A 19,206-nucleotide genomic window follows, 5' to 3' on the forward strand; every position below is an offset into this window, starting at 1 on the left:
CCCATTGGGGAGGAGACACTGCTGCTAGTCACTGAGAAGCTGGTTGGGTGTGCAGGAGCCCAATTCATCATGGGGGAAGAAGCCAGAACAACCTGGTGCCAGTATTGGTCATATCAAATTGTCTACCTAACCACCAACTGGCAGACTCTCCACAGATGCTGACACTTTGGGATTTTGAAATATTTATCAAATCCTGAGCAGTAAAATTACTTACTGGCAAAGAAGAATTCAAGCCATTTCCCCCAGCCCTGGATACCTGATGGTTAAAAATTCAAATGCCTCTATAAGGAGTCCATAATGACTTATAGGATGCCTTCTGCTTCCAACATTATATTTATCTAATAGGATTTTTTTAAAAAGTCTTTCCTGCATTCAGTGTGCTATCTCAAAGAAAACCAGGAAGCACTCCACTTCTGTGTATTTTATTAAAACAGCAGCATTTTTGCGGTCATGGCTGCTGATAAATTGAAGCAATGAAACCCTTATGGCTGGATAAGAACGTCAAATGTGATAACTATTGTGAAGCAAACTACTGTATTTTAACTTTGTTCAAGAACTGAGCAATGATGGTAGCAAGGCCCTGACAGCAAGAGAAAACTATTTCTAACTTTCTTAAACATCAAAATGCACAGAAATCATTCACCAGTATAAAAGAAGGGCTTCTCCACAGTCCAATAGCCTCCTGAATGCAAGCTCCTAGCAGAGACTTCTTCCAAAAATACTTGAAGAATCAGGTACAAGCTTGACCTACCAATCTTATTTGACTTCCTTGTATGAAAAATACACCTTAGAAAATTAACAAGTGTAATTCAGGCACACACGGTAACTGTGCACTGTTTGCTTAAGTACAACCCAGATTCCCTGTTCACTCAACTTTTTCTCAGTCTTGGACTGTCCAGTCCACCACACTACTCTCTTCCCTACTTAGAGTGGATAAGGAGTCACTCTTTTCCCTTTCACATACCACCAGAACCAGGGGACATCCACTAAAGTTGAGTGTTGAGAGAGTTAGGACAAAAGAAAATATCTCTTTACCCAGCGTGTAATTAGTCTGTAGAACTCCCTGCCACAGGACGTAGTGATGGTATCTTGCATAGATGCCTTTAAGAGGGGATTGGACAAATTTCTGGAGGAAAAGTTCCTTACCGGTTACAAATCATGGTAGGTATGTGCAAGGTAGAGGTAGGCTACCTCCGATTGCCAGATGCAGGGGAAGGCACCAGGATGCAGGTTGTGTCTAGTGTGTTCCCTGAAGCATTTGGTGGGCCACTGAAGCATTTGGTGTGTTCCCTGAAGCATTTGGTGAGATACAGGAAGCTGGACTAGATGGGCCTTTGACCTGATCCAGCAGGGCTCTTTTTATGTTCTTACTTTCTCTTTTGGCTCGATTCTGCTTTTCTCTTTTGGATCCAGGGAATGGGAGAAGCACGTACCACCAATTCAACATCTAAGGCAACTGCCTCACTGAGCCTAATCTACCAAATTTTCAGTTAAAAGTTAAAGGATCAGGTAACCAGTACTGGAAAAGATCTCTACCTAAAAGTCTCCATCCCTTTCCCAAGTCTGTGATTTAACTTATACAGACCTAGGGTACAAGGGTGAAGCTTGAAAAATTATGCATTTGAAGTTATGCAATTATGAATGGAAATTATGGACTTTATAATTATACAAGTGTATGGCACTGACAGAGAAAAGATAATAATAGAACCAGTATAATAGAACCTCTCGCAATAATAGAACCAGTGATCATTCATTTAAACCTGTTGGGAAAAGATAGGATGGACAAAAGGAGGCACATTTCACAGAGCATAGTCTGTGGAATTCATTGCACAAGATGGAATGATGGCCAGTAACTGGGATTGCTTTAAAGGGGGATTGGACAAATTAATGGGAGGACAGGTCTATCAATGGCTACTAGACACGATGGCCAAATGCCACCTCCAGATCTACTGGCAGTCAGCCTCTGAATACCAGTTGCAGGGGAACAATGATGGGGCAGAAGAATGCCTCTCTCTCCTGAGCGTGGGTTCCCCAGGGGCAATGGATGGGAAACAGGATGCTAGACTAGTGGGCCACATCCAGCAGGGTTTCTCTAATGGTAAACCTAGCAAATCATACTAACAAGACTGAAATACTGCATCCTTCAAAGACCAAAAAAGGACATGATTTACAAAGACCAGGTACCAGAAAACAAGGACAGTCCTTGGCAAATAGGGACAGGAAGAATGTGAGTGTTTGTGTTTATCTGTGCAATTTCATGTGCACACACACAGTAATCCAAGAATTTATGTAATCATGTCAAGGAAGCATCATGTTTCCCGAACTGCCTGAGCAAGATGTCATCATGGATTAATCTCTAGTTACTGACGTGCTTGAATGAAACCAACAACAAGCGAGATCTGGAATTCAAACCTGTAGGCCTAGTTTAGGCATTATTGTCTAGGAAACTATTCTGAACTCAATTAGAATCTCAGGTTAAATTGTGCCTCCTCCCTGCAGCACGAGGGGAGAGTAATATTTAATCCAGGCTATGCCACATATTTTTGATGTGGTTTCTCCTTGGACTCCATCTGTCCTTAAAAAGAATGACTTTTTCTAGCACAGTGCAAGGGAGATACTACTACATTCAAACCAACATGGTACAGCTTGGATTATAGGACAGTTTATCCCCACTGGTCAACACAAAGGCAAAAGAGCACCCAAAACCTGGACAGATCAACTCTGACTGTTAAGGGGAGGGGCGCAGAATGCTGGCCCCAGCTCCCTGAGGATGCAGATGTGGACATGATGACATCACTGCCAATCACTTCTGGGTTCTGAGCCAGGCAGCAGGAGAAGCAGGTAGAGGAGAAGCAGTGGGGCTTTTTGAGATCCATTTCAGTTTTTCCTTCTCCAAAGGAGAAGCCAGAATGGCATGGCAGTGAGATTGAAAAGCTGCTGAAGGAGGAGGAAGAGGTGGGTGCAGCAGGGTTCTTGAAGGCCACCAAAACAGGCTTCACTGGCTGTGTGTTAAATCACCCTAGTCTAGACTAACCATGTGATAAAACTCCCTGGATTATACTACTTCAGTCTGCCGGTGAGGAATATTTCAATGTTCTCTCATAGAGAAAAAACACTAATACATAGAAAAGTATTATTATTATTATTAATAAACTTTATTTATATGCCGCCCTTCTCCCCAAAGGGACCCAGGGCGGCTCACAACATATTAAAAACAGATTAAAAACATAATTTAACCACAAAAAACCACATTGAATATCTGTGTCCTATAAAAATGTATAGCCAAAAAATCAGCAGGGCAGGGCAATGGTACATCACCATGCCCACCACCCAGGTCACTGTCCCGCCCACTGAATGGGAGGAGGTCAATCATTGGGGTATGGATGACACCCATACCAGGTGACACAAATTGCAATTGAGTAGGATGTCAGAGAGAAGACTAGTCTAGAGTCACCTTCACTTATGTAACTATATGTACAGAGTTCTCTCTGATTTTCTCTTTTAAAAGAAAAAATGGGCAGAAACATTTTGTAATGCAATTCCCCACCTCCAAACTACTAAAGTGAGGCAGTCCAGGAACAGTTTTTGTCATAGGATGAAAGTCCTGACCACTTCTGAGACTCTTACCCTCCTGAGCTCTTTCCCAGTTAGAAATGTCTGAGAAGACCCTGCAGTGAACCAAAGAAGGACTCTCAAATGTAAATATCTAAGTCGCGCAAGTGATATTTACTAATACATACAAAGCTACCTTATTTTTCCCCCCAAGCTACTTGGAGAAATATCAAGACAGATGGGTGTTCTATTTGCATAGGCTTATGTCTCCAAGTCTTGGGCTATGAGATGCCTGCACGCAGAGATGCCTGCACGAAGATGGTTATCATCAGTGGTGTCACTAGGATTTGCATCACCTGATGCAGGAGGCCAGCACATCACCCCCATGGTGGGCCATCCCCTATGCAGTGGGTGTGGCAATGCCCCAGGCGGCGGACATGGCAACACATTGTCCTGCCCCTGCTGGTTTTTTGGCTATAAAACTTTTGATAGTTTCATCGCATTCTGCATGAAATTACACATCAAATGATATATAACATGATCGTATCATTCTAAAAACTGCGATTTAAACCATTTTGGCCAGTAGCTGTGTCACCCCCCCCCACATTGCGTGTCACCCAGTGCTGCTCGCACCCCCCTATCAACACCACTGGTTATCATGCAGGATGGGGTATGCAGACTTACCAGTAGATCTCTGAGTGATTTGCAGCCTCTCTTTTGCTAAATTAGACTGCTGAAACAGCAATAATTTGGGGGAAAACTAAAGTGGATTTGTGTATGAAAGGCTTGAAAGCAAAATTCTGGGAATGAAACAAAATTTTTGGCGAAGCCATGCTCAATGCAGCCTCTCTGCAATTCTCTGCTACTCACTCCCTGAGACACTATTTCGCACATGGCTCCTATACTGGTTAGAAGATCTTTGGGGTTCTTAGAAAACCAAAGCAGATCCTATAAATCAGTCCTATAAATCAGTCCTATAAATTGGCCCACATTTACTGCAAGGACCAGTTATATGCCAGAGATTTATAAACACAAGCAATGTAATTGTCCATTACACTAAGCTCCCCTTGGAGGTACAATCCATAATCAAGCATTTATGTATCAGATTCATAGACTGCTTCTTAGCCTACATCTCAAAACAGTAGCATAATGGCTAAGAGACTGCTCTAAGAGACTAATCAAGACTTCTGGGTCAAACCTCCTCTCTACCATGAACTCACCAGGTGGCTTTAAGTATGCCTCAATCATCATGTCACAGTTATCAAAATAGTTATCAGAAAGCAAAATCTGGAAGCTAAACAAGTCAAACATCTTCCTCAGATTGCATGCAGACTCTTCTTTAAAGGCTGGCGAATTTGGATTTCAAAATCTGAAATCCCAACTGCAAGAGAAAACAGTGTCCTAAACAGTCAACTATTCAGCCAATGAGGTATTTGCATTTAGTATTGCCTGTGGGTAGGACACATTGCAACGGATATTGTGGGTGTTTTGGTTGATAAGCCCAGGCACACATTAATTGAACAGTGAAGGTGATGTGGGGTTGAAGCTGGGTGTGCCACAGTGGTTAAAAGGAGACATTCCGCTCCACCCAGCATAACTGTCCTACCTCCAGAGCAAACAAATGGCTGACACAGTAAATACTCTCCTGCACACAAAGGGTTGCTTAGGCAAGGATTCCAATCACTCCTTTGCCTGCAGTCCTCCAGGAACAATGGTTTTCAGATCAAGAACTGAGACCCACCCCAAACACAACCTGCAACATTGGACTACATGCACCAGCTGGCAAAACCCTGGGCCAAAAGATTCTTCTCTGATTGGTTGGCCAGTATTATGTCCTCTGTGCCACTGTGGTACTTCTCTCCTTCCAGGTCATTCAGAAGGAGGAAGGGGGGGCAGAGAAGAGTATGGCAACTGCATGTACTCACTTCTGAAAGACAGAGGGAGAGAACGGGGCTGACGGCCACCATCTAAGATGGCTTTTTAAAAGTAAGATATAGATCCAAGGATGATAGCTCCATCAGCTAAATGGGTCATGGGAAACAGATCCATAAAAGCCAGGTGGTGGAAGGCAAACAGTGGAGAAAGGCTGTTGCCTTCATATTCTGCTTGCGAGTTTCCCAAAAGCATCTGTCCCTCCACTGTGGAAATGAAGCACTGCACTAGATGGGCCTCAGGTCAGATCCAGTAGGGCCTTTCCTACTTTCTCCTCTGAACTAAGTCACCATTATTCCTGAGAAACCAAGGTTGAGATGCAGCCATTTGTCCAAGGCCACCCACCATGTCCATGAATGATCTCAAGTTTGCCTTTTTCGGCCCCTTCAGGTTCCACGCCGGATTCAACGGAAAAGTACTGCCGCTGAACTGGAAACAAACAAACAAAGCAGCCTTCTTTCTTATAACCAGATTTTATGCCAACACTCTCTCATCGACTTTCCCCCATGACAACTGAAAAGCAGAATTAAGGCTATTTTTTTGAATGGGGAAAAAATTGCTTTCTTCAGATCTGCCTGTTTGCTGATAGATCAAAGAGGAACATGAAACTAAAACAAGCATTACACTGATACACCTTTCTTTTCTATGGGGGGGTGTGTGTGCGTGTTTGTGAGTACTGCTTATTAAAGCTTGATGTAAATGCCGAAAAACAGCAGGAGAACAGAAGCTGAATGCAGGACCAACCTGACCATGAGGCTAACTGAGGTGGTCTGCAGAGACAGTGGACTGGTAGGGGAACCTACTTGCCTCCACTGATTATCCTTCTCCCTGCATTCAAAGAGGAAGAGGGGAATGGAGGAGCAGGGTGAAGACACTCTAGAGCCTACCAAACTCCTTGCTTCCATGCTTCCTCTTCTCCTCCATTCCTAGATTAGGAAAGGAAGAGGGGGATCTGTGCAGGAGGTGGCAAGTTGGAGCACCATAGGTAAAGGAGGGACAGAATTCGGCCCACTGCCCCAAGCATCAGGAAGGTCTTGGCTCAGCCATGCCTGCATGTACCTTAATACTTAATCCACAAAAAGAAAAGAATTACATGGATTCCCTCACTGGTGATTTCGGCTGAACTATACAAACAAGAAAGTCAAATAATATTGGAGCCACTGTTTGTTTTCTCTCCCTCAATGTAGGATTTTCTCTTTCTAAAACCAAGGAGTGTGCTCACAACATGTTCCACCCAGCTGCACACATACTGTCCACATGAAGCATGGTTATAAACGTTAACAGCCATTTTATTCCCCTGATACCCCATCTAAGTACAGTATACAACTAGATACTTAGACATGAGGAAGTCCAGAGTCTCTGGCAATTTGCCACAGAATATGTTTGTGTAGCATGCTGGATCCACTGCACCCATAGTCACGTCATACTTGTGACTAATATCTGGACTCTCTCCTTCAACATGAACAGAGCTCAGTTGACGAATGGGAAGAAATGCTCACCTCTTGCCTATATTGCCAACACTTGAAAACTCATACAACATAGTTCTAGGTTTCCCCCTGCCCTGAAGTTCCTATTCAGCCACACCCTGGCACATGAGAATAACAGAAATAGGAATTAGGGCAGCTGTTTACATGCTTTTAAAAACACAACAAGGAAGCAATTTAGTTAAATGAAGGCATTTGACAAGTTATTTTAAAGGCAATCATTTTCCTCCTCCTTACCTTTCATAGCCTGTAAGTTAAAGGGGACAATTCAGTGCACTTTTCCTAGGGAGTAAGTCCCATTCATAACCCCCAGTAATGGCAGGAAGTCCCATTCCCAATCCCCTTGGGGGTTCTTAGCTGAAAGAAAGAAAGAAAGAAAGAAAGAAAGAAAGAAAGAAAGAAAGAAAGAAAGAAAGAAAGAAAGAAAGAAAGAAAGAAAGAAAGAAACCCTCACAAGGAATTCTAGTTTGCTGTAGCAGGTCAGCTTCAAAAAAGATTGTTGTCACCACAACTATTGTTTCAGAAGTGTCAAGAGAAAAAAAAAACCTTTGTAGCTTTTTGGAGGAAGAAAAGCAAACTTTAAGGTGGTAGATAAGATTTATATGGCAGGGAAACAGATTAGCATATCACCATAGGCTAGTCCCCAAAGAATTTGCAGGTTTGCAATAAGCCAACCTAGAAATTTGGGAAGTACCTTTCAATTATCATCCCCAAGGAAGATCTTATCTAAAGATGTTAAGCAACTTCTGTCATCCCTTGGCACCTGTCTGAAGGTCACTTCCTTGCATCGCTTTTTCCAAACACAGGTAAGGGCAGCTTAAAAAAACTACACAAACATGACTCTTGCTAGTGAAATATAATGCAAAAAATTATGGTTATAATGTTTTAGATGGGAACTCTGTTCTCACTTCCCACCTAAAAAACTGTAATCAAATCACACAAGCCAAATCACTACGCATGGACAAAAATACTGTAGAAGCAGCCATATGAATGCTCAGGACCACTTGTAATTTCACAATGAAATGTAATACTTTCCAGTGAGTATGAATTACATATTTTGTTGAATCTTTCCTCCAAGGAGGCTCTGGACAGCAAATATTGTTTCACACAACCACCCTGTGAGGTAGTTTATGCTGAGAGAGAGTAATTGATCCAAGGTCACACAGCAAGCTTTGTGGGCAAGAGAGGATTTGAACCCAGATCTCTCTGGTCCATATTTAACACTCTCTAGGCAACAGCCCACATGGGAGGCAACAACTCTTATGCAGAATCAACCCAGAGTATATTAAGATGATTCAATCCCCTCCACCACCCCCCACAGAGAAGAACATCTGTACATCAGGGATAAGGTCATGGTACATAGAAGCCGTACATTCTGATCAGAAGGCATTCAGTGTAGGAAATTTGTCATGTTACTGTTTAATATAGAAACGGTTCGTTATCTCCATGTTATTAAGGCCTGATGTTACCTACTGTGCGATCACTGGAACTGCACAGAGAAATCAGTCATGCACCTAGGGTAGTCCCTTGCATAACTTTCCAATGAGGCACCTGTTGAAACCTGTTGATGTCAGAAACTCACAAATGAGCTGCAAGCTTTTAGAAGTGCCCTAAATTTAACCTGTGTAATCTAATCTGGGGGAGTGGTTCGCAAGTTTTTAGGTACTCTCTTGAGGTTAGCTGCTCTATTGTCAAAGAACCAAGCAGGCTGAAAAATGCTGGACCCTAATCTCTACGCCCCATTGCATTTGCTTCTGAACAGGTTTCCTTTACAATCTCAGAGCAGACAGCTTGTTTTATTGTTTGCTTTTAGTTAACCTTAACTTCAGTTTCAGAGCAGATCTGATAACCCACCAGAATTCAGGGAATTTGGGGGGAATGTTCTGATGATCAGGATTGCCAGGTGCTTTCTACAACTGTGGGGCTGTGAGCCACATGCCATTTAAGCAAAAGCACAGTTGATTATGGATTTAATCTATACCTCCCTGATCAAAATAGAGGTGATATCCACGAGATTCCCCAATGGTCTCTTATCCAGGCTCTAACAAAATTTGCATCTACTTCATTTCTTTTCAATGACTTCCCTAGGTTCAACTTTTAATGCAAGTGTTTCCTCTCAAACTATAGGCGAAAAGATAGGCAGCCCTGAATGAAAGACAGGCCCCCTTTGCCCAACTGTAATGAAAGCCTGGCCCCCTTCCTCCCCACATTGATCCCAAGTTTCACCAGCTATAAGTGTAAACTCTCCAGTTTAAGTGGCTTGTAAATCTCACTGCACTGCACAAGGGCTGGAAATCTTGTCTGCAATGCTCGAAACTCCTTGCCCCAGCTTACTAAGAGCCCAATCCTATCCAATTTTCTAGCACTGGTGCAGTCGCAGTGCAGCCCCAAGGTAAGCAAACAATGTCCCCACACCTTGAGAAGGCCTCTGTGACTGCCTCCCCACAAACAGGATGCAGTGCACGCCCCATTGGCATAATTGCAGTGGCACTGGAAAATTGGATAGAATTGGGCCCTCAGTCAATGAAATCATTCCTTTGTCTAAAAACTACAGCAAAGCACTCTTTGGACAAAAATTAAGCTGAGTGGGCTCCCAGAAATCCTGCAAGGTTGCTTTGCTACAAAGGTAATCACTTTACTTATTAAGAGGTCAAGATTCTTGTCTGAAAATGCCAGAATAGCTAAGGCCAGAGGGTACTTTCTGCATCAACACTAAGAATTGCACCAAGGGAAAAGAATGTTCATCCCACATGAGTGTAACACTCCCTACCATCCAATTTATTTAATAGGGAAAGGGTTTTGTCGTTTTTTAATTATGTGTACCAGTTGCTGTTATGTACCAAATGAGTACTTGAGCATACCATCAACAGGTACCTCTTTGGTCATTATAAAAGGAACCTTTATAAACAAGATTTAAGAGCCTGAAGTGTAAATGCATTTCAACATCCTGAATATGTTTGCAATGGAAACTCATGAGCATATACAGTAGTGTGAGAAGGGGGAAATGTAGACATTCCAGGGCAGCCTTTCATTTTCAACCTTTCATCTCACAGCTCACTGGCAAGGTGTTAAAATGATCAGGGCACACCATCAGATTTTTATAAATTGACAAGGCATAGCATACTGATGGAGGGCCAGGGTGACCAGATGTCCTCTTTTTCCAAGACATGTCCTTTTTTTTAGCCTCATGTCCTGGAAAAGAACTTAAATGTCCTCCTTTTCCCTGTGGGCAGGCAGCGCATAGCCTTCTTGTAATTAATAAATTATGGGCGCAATCCTAACCCATTTTCTAGCTCTGACATAAGGACAATGTAGCTCCAAGGTCAGGGAACAAACATTGCCTTACCTTGAGGAGGCCTCCATGATTGCCCCCCAAAAGCAAGAAGCAGCATATGCCCCACAAGAACAGCTATGCCGGTGCTGGAAAGTTGGTTAGGATTGCGCCCTATATGTAATAAATTATATGTAATATGGTTTTAAATTTAATAAGTAATATAGTGTTTAAATTAACCACATGAAATCAATATACGAGTGGCTTTAACATTTATTTTGTCATGTCCTATATTTTTTCTTGGATGTCCTACATTTGGGGGTGCCTTGTCCTCTTTTGCGTTTATCACATTAGTCACCCTGTGGGGGGTTCACATCCCCCAATGGCCCTACTACTAAATGACCCTCTCCCAAACTGAAAATTGGTGTTCTAAGGGTTTAGAAAAAAGGTCCTTTGAAGATTTGGAAACCCTATGCACACTTACTCCTGAGTGTAACACTGAATTGGTGGAACTTGCTTTCGAGTAAACATCTGGAGAGTCAAGCTACATTCCCTTACAAATGGGGAACATCAAACAGTGCTCCCAATAGATCCCATAGAAACAGCTGCTGCTTTGCTCCCTAGCCTCTCCATTACATAAAACAAGTTGACTCTTAGTTCTCTTTCACTAAATGTTAGAGATATCTGAATTCATGGGTGTGTTTCTTTTTCGGAAAGGGCTTTCAGCAGCTTTACAATAGACCAAGCAGGCCTTTAAAAGTGGATGGAGACAAACAGTCAACAGCTATCCTTTGCATGGAAATGGAGTGGTAGCTAAAGCTGCCCCTGTCTGTCCAGAGGCTCTTTAAGACATCAGAAGGCTCTCTCAGGAAAAGCAGTGATGACTGTAAAGCAATGTTTCTCAAACTGTGGGTTGGGACCCACTAGGTGGGTCGCGAGCCAATTTCAGGTAGGTTCCCATACATTTCAATATTTTATTTTTAATCTATTAGACTTCATGCTACCATGGTATGTGACTGCATTTGGAGAAATGTTACAGATCTATACTTTTAACAGGCTACTGTGTATATGCTTTTAACAATGATAGTCAATGAGACTTATTCCTGGGTAAGTGGGGGTAGGATTGCAGACTAGGATGGTTAAAACTTTTCCTGCTTGATGATGTCACTTCTGGTGGGTCCTGACAGATTTGCATTCTAAAAAGTGGGCCCCAGTGCTAAACTTTTTAGAACCTCTGCTCTAAAGATTATGCATCTATCTCGAATTGGGGAAAGCGGTATTTATGGGTATCACCAGCAGCAAATTCACCCACCATCTCCAGCAGCCCCCTTACACTCACAGTTGCCCCATTTCAGTTCCAAGGACAGTTGCAATTCTGTCGCATGGATGGAAAAGGGCAGCTCTGGCCATGCACAGCTAAATCCCCAATTGTCCTCAATGTAGTTGTAACATGGTAATCAAGCATTTGCCAGAAGTTCACAAAATAGGGTGTTTACATAAAATACAGTGTATAAAATTAGGGGGGAGCCCCTAGAAAACTAAAACACTCAACGAATTCCAGTTGGAACAATGATGACCAACTTTAAACAAGAGTAAAATTCACCCTAGAAGGCAATGCAAATCAACCTCCATCTCCCAAAGCCTGGAGGATCAAGTGCTCAAAGCCAGCATATGTATAGTTACACAGAACTAAGGCTGCAATCCTATCCACATTTACCTGGGAGTAAGTCCCATTGGGGTTTTCTTCTAAGTAGTCATGCCTAGGATTGTGCTAGAAGTCTGCAATCCTATCTACACTTACCTAGGAGTAAGCCCCATTGACTCTAATGGGACTTACTTCAAAGTAGACATGCACAGAATTGGACTGTGTTGAATAGGGCTTGCTCCCGCCTGAGAGCCCAATCCTATGCCTGTCTACTCAGAAGTAAGTTCCATTATAGTCAATGGAGCTTACTCCCAGGAAAGTGAGGATAGGACCAGCCTAAGTGGATCGCAGTCAAGGGTGCTACGCTCAAGGGTGCGCTCTTGGGTGCTAGGCTTTACTCGGGAGTAAGCCCTGTTGAACTCCACGGGGCTTAAGCCCATCGCCCTGGGACAGTGCCAGGAGAGGGATCGCGCCATGCCTGCCCCCTGCCAGCGCGATGCTGCGGTCCTTCTCCTGCTGCTCACCTTTCGGAAGTAGCAGTCTGCGCTCCGCTCCGCCGCTCGGCAGCCCGAGGACAGCACCGCGTCGGTCATCTCCAGCTCCGGAGAGGCTGCTGCTTGCAGGAGCAGAGGGAGGAGGACGCGTCTGGCTCCGGTCTCCCCGCTGCGCTGTTTACCACCCCACTGATGCCTGCCTGCCTGCCTGCCAGCCAGTCAGCCACCGCCTCCCGCTGCTGCTTCCCCACCCATGAGGTGAGTGGCTGGCCCCAGCCCGCTCCCGGCTGCCCTCTGGAGTCCAGCCTCTCGGCCTCGCTCCTCCCCTGCCTGGGCAAGGCGCTCCTCTGCTGGCGGTGGGCTTGTAGGGCCAGCCAGCCGTCCATCCTCCTGGCGACCCCTGATCAGCCCGCCCTACGCGGGAGGGCAGGTAGAAGCCTCCAGGCTGGGGCAGGAGCTGCACGGTCCTGATGCACCTACGGGGGGGGGGGAAGGAAGCAATGCTGTGGGGGTCCTCCTTGCACCTCCACGTATCCATTTAAGTCGCCATCCTAACCAGAGGAAATCCCACTGAACTTAGAGGGGCTTACTTCTGAGTAAACACGCTTAGGGTTGTACTGGAAGAGACTTCCCTGGAAGGCGGGCAGATTTCCAGGGCGAGCCGAAGCGTGTCTACTCAGAAGTAAGTCCCATGGAGTTCAGTGGGAATTGCTCCTAGGTGAGTGTATGTACAGGATCGCAGCAATTTTTTTGTGCAGGCATAGGAGGCCTTATCTGTAGGTTGAGAGAGAGAATCTGCTCACTGGGAGCCCAATCCTATGCGTGTCTACTCAGAAGTAAGTTCCCATTATAGTCAACTGGAGACAGGCCAGCTGTCTTTTTCATTCCTTTCCTTTGTAATTTGCTTTGAAGGCTTAGCAGCAATTTAAAAGAATTCTCCATAAATAAATAAATTAAAATAAGTGTTGTCCTCAGGTGGCAGAGAACGCTCCAGTTTTTTGAGCAAATGGAGCTGAGGAAGCAACTCAGACTGCAATCTTATCCATAGCAGGGAGTAAGCATCATTTATTATAATAGGACTTACTTCTGAATAGACATGCATAGCTCTCAGAGTGGAATCATGGCTCTAGACTAGAGGATAGGAGCATTAATGCTTGCCCCGCCTCCTTTTCCAGTCTGAATCAGTCCCCTACCCCAGAGTTATTTGTTTTGCGCATAGCGCATGCACACACATCGTGTTACACAGAGCAGAAAAGACAGGTCCCTGTCCCAAGAAGCTTACAATCTAGAAACTGACACAAGGAAATCAACAGAGGGAGGAAAGGGGATGAAGGTAAACAAGGGAAGTGCATGCAATTTTTTGGTTCCACGTCCTTAAGCTTAGTTACAATCAGGCAGCAGTTCTCAAAGTTTGCTGTTAGGAGCCCTCCCTGGTATTCTTCAGGGGCTCCACAAGTGGCCCCCATCTGCTTGGTGCTGCGCCATTTTGTGCAGACACTGGCACTTGGGCTCCATGAGGATCCACCAGGGTGGCCAGATGTCATAACTGTAAAAGAGGACAAGGCACCCCAAGATGTAGGACATCTAAGGAAAATGTAGGACATGACAAAATAAAAGCTAAAAAACCACTTCTCTAGTGATTTACTGTGGTTAATTTAAACACTATATTACTTAATGGTAATCCAGCTCATGGATCGTTTTAGCAAGGCCTGCCAAGATTTTGGACTGACAATCAGCCTGAAGAAAACACAGGTCATGGTTCAGGATGTGGACTCACCTCCCTGCATTACAATCTCTGTGCATGAACTGGAGGTTGTCCATGACTTTGTGTACCTTGGCTCAACGATCTCTGACACTCTTTCTTTCGATACCGAGCTAAACAAGCGCATTGGTAAAGCAGCTACCACGTTTTCCAGACTCACAAAGAGAGTCTGGTCCAACAAGAAGCTGACGGAACATACCAAGATCCAGGTCTACAGAGCTTGCGTCCTGAGTACACTTCTGTACTGCAGCGAGTCATGGACTCTCCGCTCACAACAGGAGAGGAAACTGAACGCTTTCCAACGCAGGCATCACCTGGCAGGACAAAGTTCCTAACAACACAGTCCTGGAACGTGCTGGAATCCCTAGCATGTATGCACTACTGAAACAGAGATGCCTGCGTTGGCTCGGTCATGTTGTGAGAATGGATGATGGGTGGATCCCAAAGGATCTCCTCTATGGAGAACTCGTGCAAGGAAAGCGCCCTACAGGTAGACCACAGCTGCAATACCAGGACATCTGCAAGAGGGATCTGAAGGCCTTAGAAATGGACCTCAACAAGTGGGAAACCCTGGCCTCTGAGTGGCCTGCTTGGAGGCAGGCTGTGCAGCATGGCCTTTCCCACTTTGAAGAGACACTTGGCCAACAGTCTGAGGCAAAGAGGCAAAGAAGGAAGGCCCATAGCCAGGGAGACAGACCAGGGACAGACTGCACTTGCTCCAGGTGTGGAAGGGATTGTCACTCCCGGAATGGCCTTTTCAGCCACACTAGACGCTGTGCCAGAACCACCTTTCAGAGCGCGATACAATAGTCTTTCGAGACTGAAGGTTGCCAATACAATATTACTTAATATTAAATTTAAAACTATATTACATACAATTTTTTAATTACAAGAAGGCTATATGCTGCCTACAGGGGTCCGCTCACAGGGAAAAGGTGGACATTTAAGTTCTTTTCCAGGACAAAAGACTTTAAAAAGAGGACATGTCCTGGAAAAGGAGGGTGTTTGGTCACCCTGGAATCCAGTCATGTGCTGGCAGGGATCCCCAAGAGTCTATTTAAGAGTGTGAAAGGCTCCAAAGACTGAGGACAGCTACAGTTGGGAATGAGGCCCCTCAAGACAAGTTGCAGAGGAGCAGTGGTGGGTAAGAGCTACATCTCCCAGAGGTATCTAGTGGGCTACTCTGGATAGCCAGATGCTAGACTAGATGGACCTTTGGCCTGATCCAGTAGGGCTTTCCTGTGATTTGGTATTTACAAATCACTATCTATGAATGCAAACCTATGATTTGTCTTGCCTTTCAGTTCTGTTTAATTATAAATGGCAGCTGTGAGGGGCAGGGGCAAGGTGACCAGATGTCCTCTTCTTCCAGGATGTGTCCTCTTTTTTTTTTTTAGCCTCCTGTCCTGCCTGGAAAAGAACTTAAATGTTCTTTTCTCTGTGAGCACATAGCTTTCCCTGGAGGCAGCAGACAGCTTTCTTGTAATTAATAAATTATATGTAATAAAGTTTTAAATTTAACAAAAGGTAATATAGTGTTTAAATTAACCACATGAAATCAATATAGGAATGTTTTTAGCTTTTATTTTGTCATGTCCTACATTTTTCTTGGATATCCTACATTTTGTGGTGCCTTGTGCTCTTTTGCGGTTATAACTTCTGGCCACCCTGGCAGGGGAGGATAAGAATCAGGACTATGGCATACAAGGAGGGGAGCTCAACTTTCCCCCCATAAATCATGGTCCCAACAACCCCTCCCCCAGCTGCTGTTTATCTTGGGAGAGTAGTTGCCACTGATGCTAATTAGACCCTGGAGAGAATAGACAGAATCAGGCAGGATGGCTCAATGATTGTATTCAGTGTAAGACAGCTTCCTACGTTCATAACTGGATCTGAAACAAGCTTATTAGGTCTCCAGGGAAATCTAGGTGGGGTAGGCTGAGTACATAGAGGGTTCTCCATGTTAATGAACTCTGTTCATTTGGCCAGCTTCTTGCAGAATTAATCACCTGGTGAGTAGACAGCCAGCTATGATAGTGAAGAACATAATTCTCGAGCAGAGTCATAGCAAACTTTTCAGTGCCTCTGTGACGCAGCCTAGAGACCACGTGTAGTGGCTGTGATTTGCTGCTGTGTGCATCCAAGGGCAACAGTTAGTTGCCAAGAAACTTTTTTTCCCCTGCTGGAAGTGTCCCTCCCCCTGGTGCTTTTAGAGCAGATCCTTTTATCATCCAGTTGTCTCTGTTTCTGGAGAAGAATGTTCTTTCTTTGGTTTCTCTTTATCTTCTGCAGCAGGAGAGATAATGCCAGCATGGTGCTTCCTCCTTCTTGCCTCCTTTAGGACTGAGTCATTCTTCAGTGTGTGGGGGGGTCTTTTCAAAGGCTACTCCTTCAAGATGAATTACTACATACTTCCACCCAACATTCTTGGGCAGTCAGAATTGTTCTTGTTAAGGGGCAGCGCACGTTGAAAAAATCTATACTTTTATATACATCTATAGACAGCCTAGATCATTGTTTCTCAAAGTGTGCTCTTAGGAGCCCAGAGGCTCCCTGAAACCCCTTCAGGAGGCTCAACAAGCACATCTATCCGCTGCCCCGTTTGGGCTCAATCAGTGCTGCACCACTCCTACCACTCAGTGCATTCGCCAGCACACTGGGGCTTCCCAAGACTCCGCGCATGTGTTAGCAGAACTACCCATGACAATTTTTAGGAGTTCAAAGGGCTCCTGAGGTCTAAAAGTTTGAGAACCACTGGCCTAGATAACTGTAACATGCTGCACTCGGGGCTGCCCCTGAAAATGGTCTGAAAGCTTCTGCTGGTTCAGATTGCGGCAGCCCACATCTTCTTTGAGGCCAGTTGGTCTGACTGCATTACTCCTGAGCTTCTCCATCTGGCCTGGTTGTCAGTATGCTTCCAGACCCAATATAAGGTGCTGCTTATTACCTTTAAAGTGGCTTTTGGGGCTGCCTTCTTCATATGTATTTATTAAAAACATTTATACCCCATCTTTCCAAAAGGTGGCTTACAATACGCCCCCGCTCTGCCACTGCTGCCGCCTGCGAAGCAGCTCTGTGGGGCTGGCCCTTGGCTGTGCCCCCCCACACGCGCGTGTGCTCATTGGCCAGCTGCTTCCGCACATGCAAATGACCTAGTCGCCCACACAGGTGGCAGTGGCAGCAGTAGCAGGCGAGGGACCTGGTTCCTGTTGGCCTCCTTCTCAGCCCAGGAGGTGGCACATGCTGAACCCAGCAAGGAGTGTGGCAAGCAGTTCCACAGACCCACGAAACTCTGAGTAAATAAATGTCTTCTTTTGTGTCTCCTCACTCTCCCCACACTCAGCTTCAGTGGCTGTCAGTGTTTCTCAAACTGGGTCAGGACCCACTAGGTGGGTCTTGAGCCAATTTCAGGTGGGTCCCCTTCATTTCAATATTTTATTTTTAATATATTAGACTTGATGCTACCATGGTATGTGACTGCATTTGGGGAAATGTTACAGACCATTACTTTTAACAAGCTACTATGTATATTCTTTTAACAATGACAGTAAATGGAGCTTACTCCTGGTAAGTGTAGTTAGGATTGCAGCCTAGGATCATTAAAAATTTTCCTGCTTGATGATGTCACTTCTGGTCATGACATAACTTCCGGTGAGTCCTGACAGATCACATTCTAAAAAGTGGGTCCCAGAGCAAAAAGGTTGAGAACCACAGCTATATTCATCTGGGAATTATGTGGTAAGTCACCTGAATTATCACCAGGCTGTTCAGGATTCAGTTTTGTCATAATCCTAACAATAAATGTGAGAGTAATAAGCATGGAGAGTGTCTTTTCTTTGCCACGATGAACCTGAATCACAGGATTATAGAGAAGGGCTTTTGGATCAGAGGCTTGAGTCCCAGCACCACCGTGCTTCAGAAACTACATCTAGCTATAACAATTTCAGTTATATAGGCCTCTAATAGGTTTTTTGCTAAAGGTTTATTAATTATCTTTCTCTGTCAGTGCATAGACGGCACACCTCTGACTCTATGGGACTGATTCGTATTGCAAATCCAACATGTTTAATCAATCCCAGCTTGTTTGCTTTAACTGTTATAAATTCCCAGGCGGGGTAGCTGCTTTCAGTGTAAGAAGATTTACTTATGTAGTGCTGATGAGTAAGGCACACTGTTCCAAAGGTCAGGCAAAATCTTTTATGCGCTGTCCAGCTGATGCGGAACATGTGGTGAGTGAGCTGACACGACCGACTGGATAATTTCTTGCAGTTGCCAACTTTTCACTGGAAATTATTACCGTAATCTGTTTCTTTAACAGCAGCCCTATGCAGAGAAATAATACAAGTGAAAACATTTCCCTGGCACAGAGAGACAGCAAAAGCTGCTTTCTTACAGGGGTGATGTGATCCCATAGAGCAGCCCCAATTAATAACCTTCACTAGTTTACATGGGCAGCTCCACTTAGAGGGCATTACAGTAATTAAATGAATTTGCTTTTGTTTCCAGCCTGAACCAACTTACCTGTACCTGTCCAGCTACTGAAGGGGTGCTGTGTTTTCTTTTGCCACATTTGTTGGTTAGTGACATGTATAGGACTAACTGTTCTGGTTTATGTAAATTTGAAAACTGTTGTCATGCTGCATAGCAATTGTGTGTTAGCCTGAAACAAAAAATTCTGAGTCATTGATTCTGAAAGTTGTGTATAAGTAGGAGTGTGTTCAAAGGGAAGTGGAGATCTATGATTTTTCTTACAGTAGGAACAGTGATCACCATCAGAAGTACTCAGGAACAAGTGGTGTAACTAATGATGATGTAGCCTGGTGCCAAGATCAAAATGATGTCCCCTAAGTGATGTCACGCCCCAGCTTTTTAAAAAGTGACAATTGGGGAAAACCCACCTCCTCCCACTAGCTGCTCGCCACCCATGTGCTCTGCCACCTCCCTCCTGCCAGTGGCATAGCTAAGGCATCTATCTGCTACCCTGGGTCAAAGAAGATTTTGTAGCCCCCCCAATGACAAAATCAAATTTAACTAACTGCCCAATCCTATGCATGTCTACTCAGAAG

At 44.5% G+C, this 19,206-nt stretch overlaps 1 protein-coding gene across 1 annotated transcript in view; it reads right to left on the minus strand.

Moving 5' to 3' along the window:
- Positions 1-12,572, minus strand: part of RHPN2 (rhophilin Rho GTPase binding protein 2) — a 49,711-nt gene extending 37,139 nt beyond the window's left edge. Inside the window, exon 1 of the mRNA XM_066636931.1 lies at positions 12,409-12,572. Coding sequence (XP_066493028.1) covers positions 12,409-12,477 — 69 coding nt within the window. The 5' untranslated portion in view covers positions 12,478-12,572. The remainder of the gene's footprint in view (positions 1-12,408) is intronic.
- Positions 12,573-19,206: the final 6,634 nt, after the last annotated feature.

This window comes from Tiliqua scincoides, chromosome 9 (genome assembly GCF_035046505.1).
Source record: "Tiliqua scincoides isolate rTilSci1 chromosome 9, rTilSci1.hap2, whole genome shotgun sequence".
Taxonomy (NCBI): Eukaryota; Metazoa; Chordata; class Lepidosauria; order Squamata; family Scincidae; genus Tiliqua; species Tiliqua scincoides.